Consider the following 21,265-nt stretch of genomic DNA (forward strand, 5'->3'; position numbering starts at 1 on the left):
AAAGAAAAGAAAAAGAAAAGAAAAGAAAAGAAAAGAAATCCAGATTTTCAATGTGGTCTCTGACTACTGGACCCCAGTGTATATATTTATATTTTAGATGAAACTGTTTTGTGATATGTCAGCATAGCATTGGGAAACCTGTTGATATGATTGCTGTTGTGTTAATCAGGGAAACTATCTGGTATGTGCAATAGAGCTTTTTTCCTGCAAATATTTACCAGGATAAAGAACATTCCTGAACACTTGCAGAGCAAATGAGAGAGAAAGAGAGAGAGAGAGAGAGAGAGAGAGAGAGAGAGAGAGAGAGAGAGAGAGAGAGAGAGAGAGGCCCTTTGTGAATGGGGGTGGGGAACATTAATGGGAAGAGGAAACTAGAAACAGACATGGAAAGAGAGAGAAGTGAAGGAAATAAATCGACGGAGAGAGAAAAAAAAAAAAGGAAGGGAGTGAGAAAGAGAAACAGTATGGAAAAACATCTAAAACCACAGATAACTGGCTGGATAACGTACCAATGACACCAAAATGGATAGCTGCTTGTTTCTGAATAAATGATCAATCCCAAACTCCCTAAACAAAATGACAAACATAATTAATGCATAACCCATAAACACTTGATGCTAAATTACAAACTGTAAAAAACAGTTCTTACATTTACCATGATAACTATGATAAATGTGGTACATTTGACCAGTTATCATGGTAAAATTTAATGAGAACCTTAGATTCCACCAAAATGCTAGTTACTATCAGGGACTAAAAATGGAACCGAAAATGAAAGAAATGTTTTGCAGAACATAACCAAAAACGGGAACAAGGTCATTTTCAATTGTTCCGGAGTGAAAACGTTATTTTACAATGCTGGTACCTGATTATAACCTTTTAATTTTTGTTCTGATCATTTTTTCATGAAACCTAAGGCCAAAGGGTTTATCACAGTAAATGTTTGGAATTACACCACTTTGTGTTGTCCGAAAAAACATGTGCTTTGATCCTGAAGGAAACTGCATCACACATTTCTTTGCCTAATTGCCCGTTGTGAATTTCGCATTATGTGAATGAAGACCTTTTTAACAACTATGTATCATTACTACATATACTGTACATGCACGGCTAATAGAGGTAAAAAGTAGTACATCTCCATTTAATTATCATTAGATATGTTGCATTAATACATATTTGATGCTGCGGGGTTTTGTCTGAGAAGCAGATCTGTAATTAAAATTATACTTGACTGTTAATTAACTGTATGCTTGTTTCGATTCTATGCTGATAAATCCACAACACAGGCAACCATTTTTTGTTTTGCTTATTTTCGCTTATTTTGAAGCGGCAAGTGGCTTATTTTAGGCTTGTTTTTCCAGGACAGGTCGCTTGTTTCTATTGCGAGATCTGGCAACATCGCAACTGGTAAACTCAGCAAAAAAAGAAACGTCCCTTTTTCAGGACACTGTATTTTAAAGATAATTTTGTAAAAATCCAAATAACTTTACAGATCTTTATTGTAAAAGGGTTTAAACAATATTTTCCATGCTTGTTCAATGAACCATAAACAATTAATGAACATGCACCTGTGGAACATCTGTCCATCCTGTGGAACAGCTTACAAACGGTAGGCAATTTAGGTCACAGTTATAAAAACTTAGGTCACTAAAAAGACCTTTCTACTGACTCCGAAAAACACCAAAAGAAAGATGCCCTGGGTCCCTGCTCATCTGCGTGAATGTGCCTTAGGCATGCTGCATGGAGGCATGAGGACTGCAGATGTAGCCAGGGCAATAAATTGCAAAGTACGCACTGTGAGACACTTAAGACATCGCTACAGGGAGACAGGAAGGACAGCTGATCATCCTCGCAGTGGCAGACAACGTGTAACAACACCTGCACAGGATCAGTACATCCAAATATAACACCTGCGGGACAGGTACAGGATGGCAACAACTGCCCGAGTTACACCAGGAATGCACAATCCCTCCATCAGAATCAGCTTTACTGCCAAGTATGCTTACACATACAAGGAATTTGTCTTGGTGACAAGAGCTTCCAATGTACAACAATACAAAAACAATACAAAAACAGCAGCAAGACACAGATAATAATAAAAAATAAAAAATAATTATACACATATGTACATACACATACGTAGTGCAAATCTAATACAAATCTGTTATCTGTTATCTGTTATGTACAGTGCAAATACAAATTTTTTTTATTTTTTCAGAGGAATGAGATGGCAGAAGAGGCTGGATGTGTTGTATAAATATAAGAAAGACTAAACTGTGTATTGCACATAGTTATTGCTCAATGGGGCAATTTAACTGTTCATGAGATGGATAGCCTGAGGGGAAAAACTGTTCCTGTGCCTGACGGTTCTGGTGCTCAGAGCTCTGAAGCGTTGGCCAGAAGGCAAGAGTTCAAAAAGGTAGTGGGCAGAGTGAGTGGGGTCCAGAGTGATTTTTCCAGCCTTTTTCCTCACTCTGGAAGTGTATAGTTCTTGAAGGGGGGGCAGGGGGCAACCAATAATCCTCTCAGCAGTCCGAACTGTCCTTTGTAGTCTTCTGATGTCTGATTTCGTAGCTGAACCAAACCAGACAGTTATTGAAGTGCAGAGGACAGACTCAATGACTGCCGAGTAGAACTGTATCAGCAGCGCCTGTGACAGGTTGAACTTCCTCAGCTGGTGAAGGAAGTACAACCTCTGCTGGGCCTTTTTCACAATGGAGTCAATGTGTGTCTCCCACTTCAGGTCCTGTGAGATGGTAGTGCCCAGGAACCTGAATGATTCCACTGCTGCCACAGTGCTGTTTAGAATGGTGAGGGGGGTCAGTGTTGGGGTGTTCCTCCTAAAGTCCACAATCATCTCCACCATTTTGAGCGTGTTCAGCTCAAGGTTGTTTCACAAGAATTTCACACACTATTGCACTTGTGTATATGGTTGTGTGACAATAAAAGTGATTTGATTTTTATTTGATTTTGACTGCACCAGACAGCCAGCCGTTCAACCTCCCTTCTGTATGCAGACTCATCGTCATCTCGGATGAGGCAGATGACAGTGGTGTCATCTGCAAACTTCAGGAGCTTGACAGAGGGGTCCTTGGCGATGCAGTCATTGGTGTAGAGGGAGAAGAGTAGTGGGGAGAGCACACATCCCTGGGGGGCACCAGTGCTGATTGTGCAGGTGCTGGAAGTGAGTTTCTCCTGTCTCACAAGCTGCTGCCTGTCCATCAGAAAGCTGGTAATCCACTGACAGATAGACATGGGAACAGAGTGTTGGTGTAATTTATTCTGGAGTATAGCTGAGATTATGGTGTTGAAAGCTGAACTGAAGTCCACAAAAAGGATCCTTGCATATGTCCCTGGTCTGTCCAGATATTGCAGGATATGATGCAATCCCATGTTGACTGCATCATCCACAGACCTGTTTGCTCGATAAGCAAATTGAAGGGGATCTAGAAAGGGTCCAGTAATGTTCTTCAGGTGGGCCAACACCAGTCTCTCAAATGATTTCATGACCACAGACGTCAGGGCGACAGGTCTGTAGTCATTAAGTCCTGTGATTTTTTGGTTTCTTTGGGACAGGAATAATGATTGAACGTTTGAAGCAGCATGGGACTTCACACTGCTCCGGTGATCTATTGAAAATCTGTGTGAACATGGGGGCCAGCTGGTTAGCACAGGATCGAAGACACGCTGGTGAGATGCCATCTGGGCCTGAAGCTTTCCTCGTCTTCTGTTTCTGAAAGACCCGGCTCACATCATCTTCACAGATCTTAAGTGCAAGTTGAGTAGCAGGAGGGGGGAGGAGGAGGGTTGCAGGAGGTGTTGGTGTTTGTGTGAAGTGAAGGTCACAGCGGGTGTGGGGTGTGAGATTGGGCCTTTCAAATCTGCAGTATAACACATTCAGGTCATCAGCCAGTTGTTGGTCCACCACAGGGTTGGGGGTAGGAGCCCTGTAATTTGTGAGTTGTTTCATGCCACTCCACCCTGATGCAGGGTCGTTAGATGAAAACTTGTTTTTCAGCTTCTCAGAGTATCTTCTTTTAGCCACTCTGATTTCCTTGTTCAGTGTGTTCCTGGCCTGATTGTACAAGACTTTATCCCCACCCCTGTAAGCATCCTCTTTGGCCTGACAAAGCTGCCTGTGCTCTGCTGTAAACCATGGTTTGTCATTGTTGAACTTTAAATAAGTCCTAGTAGGAATGCACATATCCTCACAGAAACTGATATATGATGTAACAGTATCTGTGAGCCCATCCAGATTGGTGTCTGCAGCCTCAAAAACACTCCAATCCATGCAATCGAAGCAGGCTTGTAGTTCCCGCTCTGCTTCATTGGTCCATCTCTTTACTGTCCTTACTACTGGCTTGGTTGATTTTAATTTCTGCCAGTAAGTTGGAAGAAGATGAACCAGACAGTGGTCAGAGAGTCCCAAAGCTGCTCTAGGAACAGAGCAATACGCATCCTTTATTGTTTTGTAGCAATGATCTAGTATGTTCCTGTCTCTGGTGGGGCATGTAATGTGCTGTTTGTATTTGGACAGTTCACGTGTGAGATTTGCTTTGTTAAAATCCCCAAGAACAATAATAACTGAGTACGGGTATTGTTGTTCTGTGTCTGTGATTTGATCAGTCAGCTGTTGCAGCGCTGTGTTCACACACGCGTTTGGCGCGATATACACACTCACCAGAATAAACGAGGAAAACTCCCGCGGCGAGTAGAAAGGCTTACAGTTAATAAAGAGCGCTTCCAAATTAGGACAGCACATCCTCTTTAACGTTGCTAAAAGCATGTTCCACCGCCTCTCGTTTTCCCCGTTAACTCCGCTCTGAACAGCTGAAAGCCCGGCAGATGTAACGCGCTGTCCGGAATGGCTTCACTCAGCAGGTTTCTGTGAAGCACAAGGCAGTAGAGTTTGAAAAGTCCTTGTTTGTGTCGGTGAGGAGATGTAGTTCGTCCGTTTTGTTAGGAAGAGAGCGGAGATTCGCTAGATGAATACTCGGCAGCGCTGTCCAGCGCGCCTGCTTGTCTCCCTCGCCTGCGTCTCATAGCGTGTTTAAACAACACAGCCACGCCTCCAACTAAAATGTCCAGAAAATCGTCAGAATATTCAAAAACCGGAAAAAGGTTGTCTGGTATATGCTGCCGAATGTTCAGCAGTTCGTCCCTGGTAAAACTGACTGGAAATATATTACTAAACACAGGACAAACAAACAAAAACAACAAAAGAACTGAAGAGCTACACACCGAGGCGGCCATCCGCGGCGCTATCTTGTTGTATAGTGCTCCGCAATAGGCTGAGAGAAGCTGGACTGAGGACTTGTAGGCCTGTTGTAAGGCAGGTCCTTACCAGACATCGCCGGCAACAATGTCACCTATGGGCACAAACCCACCTTCTCTGGACCAGACAGGACTGGCAAAAAGTGCTCTTCACTGACGAGTCGCGGTTTTGTCTCACCAGGGGTGATGGTCGGACTCGTGTTTATCGTCGAAGGAATGAGCGTTACACTGAGGCCTGTACTCTGGAGCGGGATCAATTTGGAGGTGGAGGGTCCGTCATGGTCTGGGGTGGTGTGTCACAGCATCATCGGACTGAGCTTGTTGTCACTGCAGGCAATCTCAATGCTGTGTGTTACAGGGAAGACATCCTCCTCCCTCATGTGGTACCCTTCCTGCAGGCTCATCCTGACATGACCCTCCAGCATGACAATGCAACCAGCCATACTGCTCATTCTGTGCATGATTTCCTGCAAGACAGGAATGTCAGTGTTCAGCCATGGCCAGCGAAGAGCCCGGATCTCAATCCCATTGAGCACATCTGGGACCTGTTGGATCGGAGGGTGAGGGCTAGGGCCATTCCCCCCAGAAGTGTCTGGGAACTTGCAAGTGCCTTGGTGGAAGAGTGGGGTAACATCTCACAGCAAGAACTGGCAAATCTTGTGCAGTCCATGAGGAGGAGATGCACTGCAGAACTTAATGCAGCTGGTGGCCACACCAAATACTGACTGTTACTTTTGATTTTGAACAAAGTAACAGTCAGGGACACATTATTCCATTTCTGTTAGTCACATGTCTGTGAAACTTGTTCAGTTTATGTCTTAGTTGTTGAATCTTTTTATGTTCATACAAATATTTACACATGTTAAGTTTGCTGAAAAAGAGTACTGTAAATTTAAAAACAACGTTATTAACCGTTCTTTTATTTCGTTCTATCCTGTGATCATTTGAAAAGGAGGCTGTGGAACACCTGAACCGGAACGAAAAAATACTGTTTCTGCTCAGAACGAACTGAAATGAAAAACATTTAATTTTTAGTCCCTGGTTACTATAGTTAATGTTACTATAATAAAACTGTTAACTTGGTATTAGCCATCACTTTCAACAAAATATTAAACTAAATGGGCCTTATTAATGAAACACAAGCAGGAGAAATTGGTTTAAATCATATGTATAAAAAAAAAACTATTGCACTTAAGCCATCACACTGAATTAAATATAACAAATTGTGTTCAAATAGATTCATGTACGATTTACACAGAAAATCGTTCTGCTTGTATATAATGAAAAATTACTTTAAAAGCTTCTTGCACCATTTTATATAAATACATAAAAATAAAACTTTTTTAATATTATTATTAAAAAGTGATTTTTAGTGTTTTTAGCAGGAACTATGGTTACCATTGTCATTTTTTGTAAGAGGGGTAGACTTCTAAACCCAAATTGAAATAACTGTAGTACACATGGTCTAGCCTCAAAACACCACTTGCAGATTTGCTTGAATGACATCTAAACAATGCAATTACAATGAGTCAGGCTTTAGGAGTAGCTATGATGCTAATTGGCTGCAACTGCATTCTCATGTTAATTGATTTGCTTAAACACTAAGCTCTTCTCTGGGGGCAATTAAGCAAATCCAAATGGTGAAGACAATACAAGACAATGGAGGGCTAATAAGACCACATCCATACATATATGGAATTTAAAGTGCGGAGGTCTTTTGCATGCATATGACTACGAGTTCGGAGGTGTGTCATTTGCATTTAAGAAAGTAGGTAATCCTGACCCTCGGGCAGCAACTGACCTCAGGTACTGGAACACCAATACAGCTTATGGCTAATTAAAAGCAATTGTGATAAATGTGAACTCTTCACCAGCAAAAAACAAGCAATATCAAATAAGCTATTGGTAAGTTGGTAAGATGTTCCACACTGTACAAAGAATATGAAAAACAACATTTTCAAAACCAACTATTCACTGGGTTGCTTGAACCAACATGCAATTAGGCTGATTTCGGGTTGACTTGACCCCGATCAGACACGTTTCTTAGGGGATGTTTACCATATTTTCCAGAAATAAAGTCGCACCTGAATGTGTCACATATTCAATTGTTGAGAAAAAAACAAACACACACACACACACACACACACACACACACACACACACACACACACACACACACACACACACACACACACACACAGAATAGACAATGCAACCTATCCAACATGCACAACAACCTACGCCTATGTAACATGGACATACAAATGGAAATTGCTTCATTGCACATAAGGAGCTCTAAAGGAGTGGGAGAGAGACGCGCCTTTTCAGGACGAGGGATCGAATGTCCGTATAACGTGTGAGAGTGATCTGCTCTGACTGTGCGAGAGAAAATTCAAGTTTACAGAGGTTTAATGATAGTGCCATTTTGATCTACTATATATAAGAATTACAGAATTATTATTAACTGCAGAATTATTAACTAATATTTCCATTTGGTGTCACCATTGCCCTGTTCTGGGCTGATTCATTTAGCACTTTTAGATCATTTAGCACTTTTAAGGAAAAATTTTTAAATTAAATTTTAAAGGAATGGAACTGTTTTGCATATGTCTTTAATGTAATAATAATAATAATAATAATAAAAACATTTCAATCTTAACTTTTTTATACAGGCTTAGTTTAAAGAAATGTGAACTGAACCTTGAGTTCAGTATCCTGAACTAGAGGTCTGCAAGGGCCTTAAAATGAAACCCGACCCGTACCAGAGTCCACGTGGACCAACCCTACCCGGTCCGAACGATACCGTCAGATTATAAACCCGAACTCGACCCGAACCCTCTCACTATCTTTATAATTTCTTCTCCTTGCAAGTGCTGTTGCAATAGGCTATATTTTATTTAAGCATATAGGCAACATTCGTAACAGTATTGAATCAGTAAACATACAGATTTAACAAAGCACAGCAGCCCCTCAGTACACTACAGCAGATAGTAAAAAAAGCATCGACTTAACGTTTATGCGCTGAAATTTGCTTGGTGCAGAACAATCTGGAATAATATGAAACAATGCAACAGTCCCCTCTTTACAGCCTGAACTTGTTCAGAATGCTGAATCTTTGTGACACCTGCGCTAAAAACAATCTAGACGCAGTGCAAAGAATGAAACAGAGCGCAGGTGTATCGACATTACATGACGTTTTTGAAAATATGAAGTTCTTTTTAACTTCACACGGTGTTTAAACAGTGCCGGACCTGCGCGAGATGCTGAAGAAATGGTGAGACACGGCACAACAGTCAAAGACATTCGTCCAGCATGTGTTTACATAGGAAAACAATGGGAAAACAGAACAGACGCACCCAAAAACACATTTGGTGTGAACGGCCCCTAACTCATCCGTTCACGTGTGTCTGTGAGTGAGAGTGCGTGTGCGAAACAAGTTCAGTAGGCCTGTTTATTTTTTCATTAATTACAAACCCGAACCCGACCCGAAACCGAAGACCTGCTTGAAAAAACGAAACCTGTCGGGTTCTCAGGTCCCGTCGGGCTGGGTCAGGTTGCAGACCACTATCCTGAACCGAACTGAATCGTGAAATGAGTGAATCATTACACCCCTACTGACAGAGGTTGCATTCGGCAGGCTTTAGGACCCAGGAGCAGCCGCTTGACATTCCTTCAGCCACTCAGCATGTAAAGACGCACCCTGTGAAGAAGATGCCTCAGGATCTCAGCATCATATCATGCAGAATTTGGCCTTGATTTAATCGGGAGAATTGCTTTAAGTATACGTGTAACAGTTTTTTATATTCTCTGTTTCATTAAAAAAAGTGACAAATAAGCCACATCTGTTTGCGTCAATCTTTGGAAATTTCTAAAATATTTGCAACTCTTTCTGCAATTCATTAATTATCCAGTTCACTGACTAAATGTTTTTACAACAAGAGTGATGAAATGTCATTTTGTGGGTATGTGAGGAGTTTCATTTTGACAGCGGTCTAGAGTTCGTTAGTAGTGGTCAACCGATATATCACAGAGGCCGATAAATCGGCCGATATTCAGAAATTTTTTAATAATCAGCATCGACCGATACATTTTCTTGAGGGCTCTGAGAATCACCTGCTTGCATGTGAAGTGACTGAGACATGTAAACGACCAGTATCGGTTAGTTTTATTGTTACGTGCCATCGTGTTACTACAATAATAGTGTGCAACACAGTGTCATTTAAACGGTCCGCATATCAGAGCTGCGGCAGACACATTTGAGCTCATAATGTTGAAGCGCTCGCCTGTTTCATTCTCCCTCTCTCTCTCCTCTACAGTTCCCTGTAACTTTTAACTTTCTTTTCCAATGATAAAAGGCAAATATCAATAAAACTACTATTATATACCATCTGAAAATATGCAGATATCTCGTTTAAACAGATGTAATTCACAAACTTCACAAAAATCCAGCGTTTTCTTCCCGTTGAGCACTTATCTGATATCTTCCTCTGAAGCGCGTATTCTATCAGCCAGAATCAAAACTTCAGGATCAAAAGTTCCTCTGATTCACAAATCATGAGAGTCAGTATGTGACAATCCAAGCAGGTGATCAAGGCCGTTTAAACTTTCAGTAGATTGCTGTTGCTCGCGCTGGATCCGCACGAGCGCGTAAGCGCAACTTCAAAATAAAAGCGTTTAATATGTGCTATAAGTAAATGTCTTATTCACTATGAACTGTATGTACAATTTGTTTGATTCAATATTTTTTGAGAAAATGCGATTGCTAATGTGGACATGCCATCCATGGTTGCTGGACTACTGTGTGTACTGTTATTTCCTTCTTCCTAATATATTAACAACTTCTTCATGGGCAAATTAATTACAAAAAGTTTATGACTAAACAGAAATCAGAAGAAACTGCTATCTACCATTTAAAATACAATATTATTTCTTTTAGATTCTTTTGTACAAAGTTAAAGTTTTGTGTGAAATTGACAAAATAACAATTTTTTGTTTATGTTATTTATTATATTAAATTGTGTGATATATCGGCAACGTATCGGCCTATCGGCCACCCTGCACTCTGGATATCAGCCTTTAAAAAACCCATATCGGTCGATCACTATTTGTAAGCACAATAATGCAAAATGTCAAACAGCTAAAGCACAGGAAACCGTCAGGATGGTAATTAAATAGGGCCTTATGATTTCCGTAATATGGAAAACGCAGACGGAATAGATGAAAGGAGTGATTTCAATGGAATTAACAATAAAATGCAGACTGTCACGGAATTCAAAATCTAAAGTACTGTATAGAACCATATTTTGATTAAAAATAATGCAATTTTATGTTGAAAAATAATGATTATATTGTCTTTTGTTTAAAGTTGTAAAATACGTAATTTAGAAAAAATTTAAATGTAAAACACGAAATTTAAAAAAGGGCCCTGATTAAAGTACTGTTGCTAAAAATAAACAAAATGTAAGAAAAAATCTAGATAAACTAATCTATCAAACTAATCAGCAAGTTGGACGACAAGTCAACCGTCATGACTTATCCCTACACCGTACTGTAGACGAGGTGAGGTTTAGTTAATCCCTCAAACCTGCACCAATCTCCTTTTAATTTCTACTTGACCACAACAAACCTGAGGTCTGTTGATGATCTGGCCCCCTGCTGGCCCTTAGTTCGTCACTGGGCCACCCCCAGGGGAGGCAGCCAATAGAGGAGAATATAACCGACTGTGCTGGTGGGGGATTCGGACACATAGCACAAAGGAGATCAGTATGCAAAGAGTTAATCTATGTTTGGGGTCTTTAGCAGGAACAAAGGACAGAAGCAGAGACAAAAGGTTGATGAAAGGGGTTTAGAGGAAGGATGGGCCATGTCTTTGCCCCACCATCTGGGTCTTTTGTCTGGAGGAGTGGGGTGCAAGAGCCAGGCCCAGGCAGACATGTCCTCGGTTAGGCCGCCTGACCCAATTATACACCCACTGCCATGGGTCAAACACAGCAGTTTAAACATACAGTCTGACGGCTGGCATCACAGTGAACCTTAAGCCTAGATTAGTATAAATAAATACAAAGAAATGAATACAAACAGGCCTGGAGTTTGTCTTGTAATGGCTATACTTTCTCTCTTCTGGTGGGGTCTCTTTTTACTAAATAGTGCGGATATTCTTGTTTAACTGTTCACAACAACACAGTATCCTAACCAGGCGCCATGCAACAAGTTTTCAGCAACTAATTTCTAAGCAATTTAGTACAAAACTTAAGAACAAAAACACTGCTCAATACCACACAGTTACAGCCAATCAGAACACATCTGATGCTTAAAATAATGTCATGTGGAGCAGGAATTTGGACCTATGAGGTTTCACTGGGGGCAGGGCTACCCAACAAAACGCTACAAAAATAGAAACTGGCCGTGGCCGAAAATACGTCCTGTCACTCGCCATGGTTGATTAAGACCTAAAGTAACTTAAAATGAAAACAATTTTCACTAGGCTTCTATTTTTAATTCACAGGGATATGGGCAGCCCCACCCACCATGAAATATTATTGGTCCAAAATCCTGCTACACAATAGGGTTTTCACAATACATATAATCATATCTTACGATCCTATACAAGCTAAAGTATCACAACACCAAGTAGTATCACGATACCACACAATAGTGTGTTAATTCTTAACACAGTTTGTCATAGTGGTTCTTAGAAACTAGCCATTTCACTTGTTGCTCCGGAAGTGGTGAAAATAATTCAGATGAACTGGGAGAATGAATGAACATTACATTTTATATAGTGCTTTTCTGACACTACACAAAGCGCTTCACACTGTGAACAGGGGACTCTCCTCAACCACCACCAGTGTGCAGCATCCACCTGGATGATGCAACGGCAGCTATAGTGCACCAGTACGCTCACCACACACCAGATGCTTGTGGAGAGGAGAGAGTACAGTTATATAGCCAATTCAGGGATGGGGATTTTAAGGAGGCCATGATTTATAAGGGCCAATGGGGGTAATTTGGTCAGGACACCGTGGTTATACCCCTACTCTTTTTGAGAACTGTCCTGGGATTTTTAATGACCACAGAGAGTCATTTGAGAGAAGGCTCAAATGAACTAACTTGTTACCTACTACATTCTTAGTTTGTTTGCAGGCAGACACCATTTATAAAAGCTGTGTGGGCAAAAGAAAGAAACACATGGGACCTACCACCACCATGAATGCAGGAATCCAGGGGGCTCCCCTAGTGTAATGTTCTTCTCCCATCGGATCTAAAAGAAGTACAAGAGAACAAGGGAGAAAAAAGGAGAAAGAGGAAGAAACGGAGAGAGATGGCTTGTGAGATTGTAGATAATGTGCAAAACATACTTTCCTGTCAGATGTTCCATAGACTGCTCCCTGAACTAATACATCATTCCATTTTCTCTACTACAGCAACACACTCATTTTCTTCAGTCCATCCTTCTACGACATCAGACTGGAGCTTAAAATATGTTATAGCTTGCCCTGAGAGGAGTTATGCTGCCTTCAGGTCCTCCAGGAAAGTTCCTACTTACAAGTTCGGAAGTCGTAATTCCGATGTGAAGTGCGTTCAATGATTTTGGTGTAAATTGTTGGGCAAGTTCATATTTCTTTCCCTCTTTTCCTCTTGTCAAAGACGGGAAGCTTAAGCACAAGTACAACAAAATGAAAAGCAAAGGATGTGCGTTGGGTGTGGATTAATCTAAATATTTTAATCATTCTCATGCTGCCACATTGCACTTTTATGGGAAATTTACAGTACTTATTCCACAAGCCTGTCACCTCACACACTGGCTAACTGAGTAGTATTTCTGATCAGCTTTTATTGCTATTCTTCATCAACAGAACACAAAATAAGTGCAAAATAAGTTGTACAGCCAACTGTCGCAATGAAACAGATAGTTCATCTCAAAATAAATATTCTGCATTTCTTTACTCCCCCTTATGTCATCTCAAAACTGTATGTTGTTTTTTTTTTAATTCATGGAACAAAAAGGAAATTTTTTGGGACAAAATCCTATGCAGCTCTTGCCATACAATGGCAGTTTATAGTAACTAGTAGCTGTCAAGTTGAACAAAATTCATCCAGAATTCAAATAGCGTTTGATAAATAAATACATGCAAGAACCAATATCCTTTAAATTTGGATGCAGACAAGAGCTAGTCAAGATTATCAACAAATAAGGACTTTATTTTTGGTCTGTTTCTCACACAAAGTTATAGTATGGCTTTAGAAGACTTGGAATATAGTGCAAAAGTTACATGAACTGATTTGTTGGTCTTTTTTGTACTTTCTGACAGCCCCTGGTCACTGAACCGTCATTAACTGGCAAGAGCTGCGTAACATTTCTTTAAAGGTTTCTACTCTTGGGTTACACAGATATAAATAATAAATAATAACATACGAGTTTGTAACAACATCAGGATGAGCATATGAGGACAGAATTTTCATAAATTTTTTGGATAAACTAGTGCTTTATATATAAAAAAACTACAAATTTGCTTGAAGGCTCCACAACACCCATAACGCTCCATCCTCGAAATGGTCAATCTAAATCTGAGAAGTCCTACAGCATGCTTTAGCTATCCAGACCAATGACCTTAAAAATTAATCATGGCTTGAGATTAGCAAACCATTTTTTTCTACAAGACTTTTTGGCCTTGCAGCTCACTTTCACACTCCCTGCCTCCTTGTGTGGAAATGACCAGGGTGACTCTCATTAAGGACATAATCTCAGTGTATTTAAGAAACATTCTCTTTTGAAATAGGTGAGTAGAGGGCCCCGAACTGACAGTGGAAAGTGTGAGGAAAGAATGAGCCTATTATAACAATTATATATGGATGATTACACAGGAAAATTCATCCAGAAAAAAAAGAAGATAGAGAGAATAGGTTTGTTCACTGTGGCTGAAAGTGGATTACTGAAGCAGGTCTGAAGGTTAAGAACACATTATCAGTCAATTTCACCTTGTCGGGTTGCCAACCGGCACGATAAACATCTGACCAACTTGTGGTGCTTTTAAGAAGTACTGGAGAAAGTCGAGAAAGCACTGCTGCAACCCAGAGATGCCGATAGGTCAACAGGGAGGAAAAACAACCTGGGGGTAATGGCATGATGGGCAAAACTGACTTTTAACAAACACGCAATTAGAAGTCCTATTGTGCTGCCATTCGGCATAACTTAACAGTTATGTCTGGTAAATTAATCATAGATAATTATTTTACTGAATTCTTGGGCCATTTTTAAGGACTAAGATCAGAAAATGAAGACAGGAAATTATTAGGGCTCAAAATATATTAAAGAAATGTTATTAAATCTCACAATTTTCTGGAATTAATCACGATTAATCATGGTACGTTACATTTATTTTTTTTCTCCCATTTTCTCCCCAATTTGGAATGCCCAATTCCCAATGCGCACTTGGTCCTTGTGGTGGCGTAGTAACTCGCCTCAATCTGGGTGGCAGAAGACGAATCTCAGTTGCCTCCGCTTCTGAGACAGTCAATCTGCGAATTTTATCACATGGCTTGTTGAGCGAGTTACCGTGGTGACATAGTGGAGGCTTCACGCTATTCTCTGCGGCATCCACGAACATGCCCCACTGAGAGCAAGAACCACATTATATCGACCACAAGGAGGTTACCCCATGTGACTCTACCCACCCTAGCAACCGGGCCAATTGGTTGCTTAGGAGACCTGGCTGGAGTCACTCAGCACGCCCCGGATTCGAACTCGCGACTGCAGGTGTGGTAGTCAGCGCCTTTATTTGCTGAGCTACCCAGGCCCCAGGCCCCTGGTACATGTTACATTAAAAAACAATCATAAATATATTTACTTTATGTTTTGTCTCAAAGATGTGCACTAAATTGGTTAGTTATCATTTATTTTAATTATTTTAATATGCACATGTTAAAATGTACAGTTTTTTGTGGATTGTGTTAATTAGGCAAGTTTTTACAGGTATAATTCTTCTGATACAAGTATATACCTGTAAGTAGCCTATACAAGCAATAAAATCAGTGGACTTGCTGTAATTAAAAGTTGGGCAAAATCTTCTGCTGTTTTCCAGTGGACTTTAAAAACAATTTTGGGATTAAATGGGCAGATTCAATCATATCAAGCTTTATTGGGCAAGATAAATTTAAGTTTACATTGCCAATGCATTATTAGACACTATAAATACATGTAAAAAAACAAATTGAATGCTGAAGTTTAATTTGCTAAAGTTTAAAATCTCAGAACTATTATTTTCTCTGGTTGCCATTCAGTCTGTACAAGTATACCTGGCAGCAGCTTGCTGAACGACCAGGTCCTTCTCAGTCTCGCGCACACACTGGGTCTCACTTGGGCAGTTTCGCTTTTGACACTAGTTCAATTGAAAGTGAGCATTTACGTGCGATGTGAAGATACGGCATTACGGTGTTTATTATGCCTGGGACGTGCATCGTGAGTAATGAATGACGTGCACAAAAGGACACTGTACAAATGAGCCTGGGATTGTTCCTGGCAGGCAGCAGAAGCCCTAACCCCGCTCCACCCTAAACGGAGCATGTAAAACTGAGCAGCCTGCCAAGAACAACTCGGGAGTCAGGACACGTCTCTCCTATCACGTGAAGTTTCAGGGAGTGAAAAAAAAAAAAAAAAGGATACTACATTAATTGCGTTCTTTTATTTATTTATTTAATTATTTTACACACACACACACACACACACACACACACACACACACACACAAAATATGCTGGCAGACAAAAGTTTGAAATAATGTACAGATTATGCTGTTTTGGAAGAAAATTGGTACTTTAATTCACCAAAGTGGCATTCAACTGATCACAAAGTATAGTCAGGACATTACTGATGTAAAAAACAGCACCATCACTATTTGAAAAAGGTCATTTTTGATCAAATCTAGACAGGCCCCATTTCCAGCAGCCATCACTCCAACACCTTATCCTTGAGTAATCTTGCTAAATTGCTAATTTGGTACTAGAAAATCACTTGCCATTATATTAAACACAGCTGAAAGCTGTTTGGTTTGTTAAATGAAGCTTAACATTGTATTTGTGTTTGTTTTTGAGTTGCCACAGTATGCAATAGACTGGCATGTCTTAAGGTCAATATTAGGTCAAAAATTGCAAAAAAGAAACAGCTTTCTCTAGAAACTTGTCAGTGAATCATTGTTTTGAGGAATGAAGGCTCTAAAAAAATGTTCAATGCTTGAAATGGCCAAAAAACTGAAGATTTCTTATAAAGGTGTACACTACAGTCTTCAAAGACAAAGGACAACTGGCTCTAACAAGGACAGAAAGAGATGTGGAAGGCCAGATGTACAACTAAACAAGAAGATAAGTACATCAGTCTCTAGTTTGAGAAACAGATGCCTCACATGTCCTCAACTGACAGCTTCATTGAATTCTACCCGCTTAACACCAGTTTCATGTACAACAGTAAAGAGAAGACTCAGGGGTGCAGGCCTTATGGGAAGAATTGCAAAGAAAAGGCCACTTTTGAAACAGAAAAACAAAAAGAAAAGGTTAGAGTGGACAAAGAAACACAGACATTTCACAAAAGATAATTGGAAAAGAGTGTTATGGATCTTAACCCCATTGAGCTTTTGTGGGATCAGCTAGACTGTAAGGTGCGTGAGAAGTGCCCGACAGGACAGCCACATCTATGGCAAGTGTTAAAGGGTGCGTGGGGTGAAATGTCACCTGAGTATCTGGACAAACCGACAGCTAGAATGCCAAGGATCTGCAAAGCTTTCATTGCTGCACATGGAGGATTTTTTGATGGGAACTCTCTGAAGTAGTTTAAGAAGTTCTGAATTTTTTTTTTTTTTTTTTTTCAAATTGTAATAGTACATTTTCATGTTATTAATGTTGTGACTAAACATTGTGATCAGTTGAATGCCACTTGGTGAATAATATACATTTATTTTCATAAGAGAAAAATCTGTACATTATTCCAAACTTCTGGCCACCAGTTTATATACACTGATCAGCCACAACATTAAAACCACCTGCCTAATATTGTGTAGGTCCCACTCGTGCCACCAAAACAGTGCCAACCCTCATGTCAGAATAGCATTCTGAGATGCTATTCCTCTCAACACAATTGTACAGAGCGGTTATCTGAGTTACCGTAGACTTTGTCAGTTCGAACCAGTCTGGCCATTCTCTGTTGACCTCTCTCATCAACAAGGCATTTCCATCTGCAGAACTGCCGCTCACTGGATATTTTTTGTTTTTGGCACCATTCTGAGTAAATTCTAGAGACTGTTGTGTGTGAAAATCCCAGGAGATCAGCAGTTACAGAAATACTCAAACCAGCCAGTCTAAGGCAATTAAGGAATGTGAAAAACTGAGTTGAAATGTATTTGGCTAAGGTCTATGTAAACTTCTGACTTCAACTGTATATACACTGGTGGCCAAAAGTTTGGAATAATTTACAGATCTTGCTCTTATGGAGGGAAATTTATACTTTTATTCACCAAGTGGCATTCAACTGATCACAATGTATAGTCAGGACATTATAACCTGAAAATGTACTATTATAATTTGAAAAAACAAAAAAAACAAACGTGCAGCAATGACAGCTTTGGAGATCATTGGCATTCTAGCTGTCAGTTTGTCCAGATACTCAGGTGACATTTCACCCCACGCTTCCTGTAGCACTTGCCATAGATGTGGCTGTCCTGTCGGGCACTTCTCACGCACCTTACAGTCTAGCTGATCCCACAAAAGCTCAATGAGGTTAAGATCCATAACACTCTTTTCCAATTATCTGTTGTACAATGTCTGTGTTTCTTTGCCCACTCTAACCTTTTCTTTTTGATTCTCTGTTACAAAAGTGGCTTTTTCTTTGCAATTCATCCCATAAGGCCTGCACACCTGAGTTTTCTCTTTATTGTTGTACATGAAACTGGTGTTGAGCGGGTAGAATTCAATGAAGCTGTCAGTTGAGGACATGTGAGGCATCTATTTCTCAAACTAGAGACTCTGATGTACTTATCCTCTTGTTTAGTTGTACATCTGGCCTTCCACATCTCTTTCTGTCCTTGTTAGAGCCAGTTGTCCTTTGTCTTTGAAGACTTTAGTGTACACCTTTATAAGAAATCTTCAGTTTTTTGGCCATTTCAAGCATTGAACATTTTTTTAGAGCCTTCATTCCTCAAAACAATGATTCACTGACAAGTTTCTAGAGAAAGCTGTTTCTTTTTTGCAATTTTTGACCTAATATTGACCTTAAGACATGCCAGTCTATTGCATACTGTGGCAACTCAAAAACAAACACAAATACAATGTTAAGCTTCATTTAACAAACCAAACAGCTTTCAGCTGTGTTTAATATAATGGCAAGTGATTTTCTAGTACCAAATTAGCAATTTAGCAAGATTACTCAAGGATAAGGTGTTGGAGTGATGGCTGCTGGAAATGGGGCCTGTCTAGATTTGATCAAAAATGACCTTTTTCAAATAGTGATGGTGCTGTTTTTTACATCAGTAATGTCCTAACTACTTCGTGATCAGTTGAATGCCACTTTGGTGAATAAAAGTACCAATTTCCTTCCGAAACAGAAAAATCTGTATATTATTCCAAACTTCTGGCCACCAGTGTATACATTTATATATATACACACACACACACACACACACACACACACACACACACACACACGGTATATGGTATAAAATAATCTAAAAAATGCATGTGGCAAAACGACCCACCCCTCCCTCTCGTCATCATCGCCCTCATCATCGTCGCCCCGCCTCTGAGGGCCGTCCTTCAGTTAGGCTCAGTACGGGAGTGGCCAGGAGAGACAAGAGGCGCATACTTAAGCGCTGATGAGGCACACCTGAATTCCCCTTTTGTTTTGGACACTTTCCCCCTGGACACTATTTTTCCCATTTTTGAACATTTTATGTTTATTATTACTTTCAATAAATGTCTCTCCCAGGCTTGATGCCACGTCCACAGTGTCTGTCTCTTGCGCTCCCTGCCACAATGCATTTAACAGCTTCAAGAGTTATAATTTAAGAGTGGAGGAATGAAAATCCTGGCAGTGAAAGTTACTGTGGCAAGATTCACAATTCAAATCAAGCACATGGATTCCGTATGGATTTCATGGCATTACAGAAAAGAACACGCTTGATAGGAAACACACTTTGGTTAAGTGATGCCAAATTACTGCAGTAGAATCAAAAGGCAAGTGTCTTCCAATGCTTGATGCATCACAACACATAAAATGAATTGAGATTATATCGAACCTTAAAAACCCTGGCAATTCCTTGAATATGGGACATCACTTATTTATCACTTTTATTAATGTGTGTTTGATTTTTATATATATATATATATATATATATATATATATATATATATATATATATATATCCCCAAATTTTCCACTTCTTAATAAGTGATTGAACAGTACTGACTGGCATTTTCAAAGCTTTGGATATCTTTTTATATCCTTTTCCATCTTTATAAAGTTCCATTACCTTGTTACGCAGGTCTTTTGACAGTTCTTTTCTGCTCCCCATGGCTCAGTATCTAGCCTGCTCAGTGCATCCACGTGAGAGCTAACAAACTCATCGACTATTTATACACAGACACTAATTGCAATTTAAAAAGCCACAGGTGTGGGAAATTAACCTTTAATTGCCATTTAAACCTGTGTGTCACCTTGTGTGTCTGTAACAAGGCCAAACATTCAAGGGTGTGTAAACTTTTGATCAGGGCCATCTGGGTGATTTCTCTTACCATAATGATTTAAAAAGGAGCCAAACAACTATGTGATAATAAATGGCTTCATATGATCACTATCCTTAAATAAAAGATAGTTTTTTTTGCATGATCAGTCATATTTTCAAAATCAATGCCAAAATTTCACAATTTCTGCCAGGGTATGCAAACTTTTGAGCACAACTGTATGTGTGTGTATATATATATATATATATATATATATATATATATATATATATATATATATATATATATTTTCCAAATTTGTTTCTGAAAGCCCAACATGTAAACGATCAATCACAGTTCGTTTTGTTGTTACGTGCCATCGTGTTACCACAATAATAGACCAATGTGCAACACAGTCTCATTTAAACAGTCCGCATATCAGAGCCTCGATAGACGCATATGAGCACATAATGATCGAAGTAAAAGCGCTTCACCTGCGCTTTAAGTAAATGTCATATTCACTGTGCACTGTATGTACAATTAGTTTGATTGTCTTTTGTGAGAAAATGCAATTGCTAAAGCACATATGTCAATCAATGGTTGCTAAACTACTGTGTGCACTATTATGTCCTTCTTCCTAATATATTAACAATTTCTTTGTGCAAAATAAATGACTGGATGACTGAACAGAAATCAGAAGAAACTGCTATCTTTTTTTAAAACATAATCTTATTTTTTTAAAGATTTTTTTTTACAAAGTTTTATGTGAAATTTTGAGTACATATAGCGCTAAATATGAGTTCATCATTTTTGTTTTTTTGCAATTTTATGTATATGTTATTTACATATTAAATTGTGTGATATATTGACATTTTATTGGCCTATAGGCCACCCTGCTCTCTGGATATCGGCATCGGCCATTAAAAATCCCATACTGGTCGACCACTAATGTTTAACTAACTTCACTCATTCACTTTGTCATGTGTGTGTTTAACAAGAGTCTTACCTCAGACAGGAAGGTCTGTGCTGATTTCTGGGCCCCCACATGAAGCAAGTACTCATACACGTATAAAGCTAATCTAGAGAGGAACAGAAGAAAAAGTGGCATTAGATTACTGTTAGGATGACCAAATTGCATGCATTACAGGCTTGTTGACTTGCAATCCCGCTTAACCAGAGACATGTCGCTATAACTGACCAACATAATGCACCGAAATTACAACAGTGCCTTAACTGTAAGTTGTCATTCTGATTTGCTCATACAAGAGAAAGGAGACATGTGGCTACA

The 21,265-nt window shown here is 39.6% G+C and overlaps 1 protein-coding gene across 4 annotated transcripts in view; it reads right to left on the reverse strand.

Annotated features, from left to right (window-relative positions):
• The window catches only part of LOC127440422 (single-stranded DNA-binding protein 3-like), a 126,634-nt gene that overhangs the window by 77,414 nt on the left and 27,955 nt on the right, over positions 1–21,265 (reverse strand). For 2 of the 4 annotated variants that reach the window (XM_051696972.1, XM_051696971.1), the window contains exons 2-3: positions 20,984–21,056; positions 12,474–12,535 (exon numbers count right to left, since the gene is read on the reverse strand). In XM_051696972.1, the coding sequence (XP_051552932.1) occupies positions 12,474–12,535; positions 20,984–21,056 (135 nt within the window). Of the gene's footprint in view, positions 1–12,473; positions 12,536–20,983; positions 21,057–21,265 lie in introns of those variants that run through there. The other 2 variants (XM_051696977.1, XM_051696974.1) reach the window with 1 other exon arrangement.

The sequence above is a fragment of the Myxocyprinus asiaticus genome, chromosome 5 (genome assembly GCF_019703515.2).
Source record: "Myxocyprinus asiaticus isolate MX2 ecotype Aquarium Trade chromosome 5, UBuf_Myxa_2, whole genome shotgun sequence".
NCBI lineage: Eukaryota > Metazoa > Chordata > Actinopteri > Cypriniformes > Catostomidae > Myxocyprinus > Myxocyprinus asiaticus.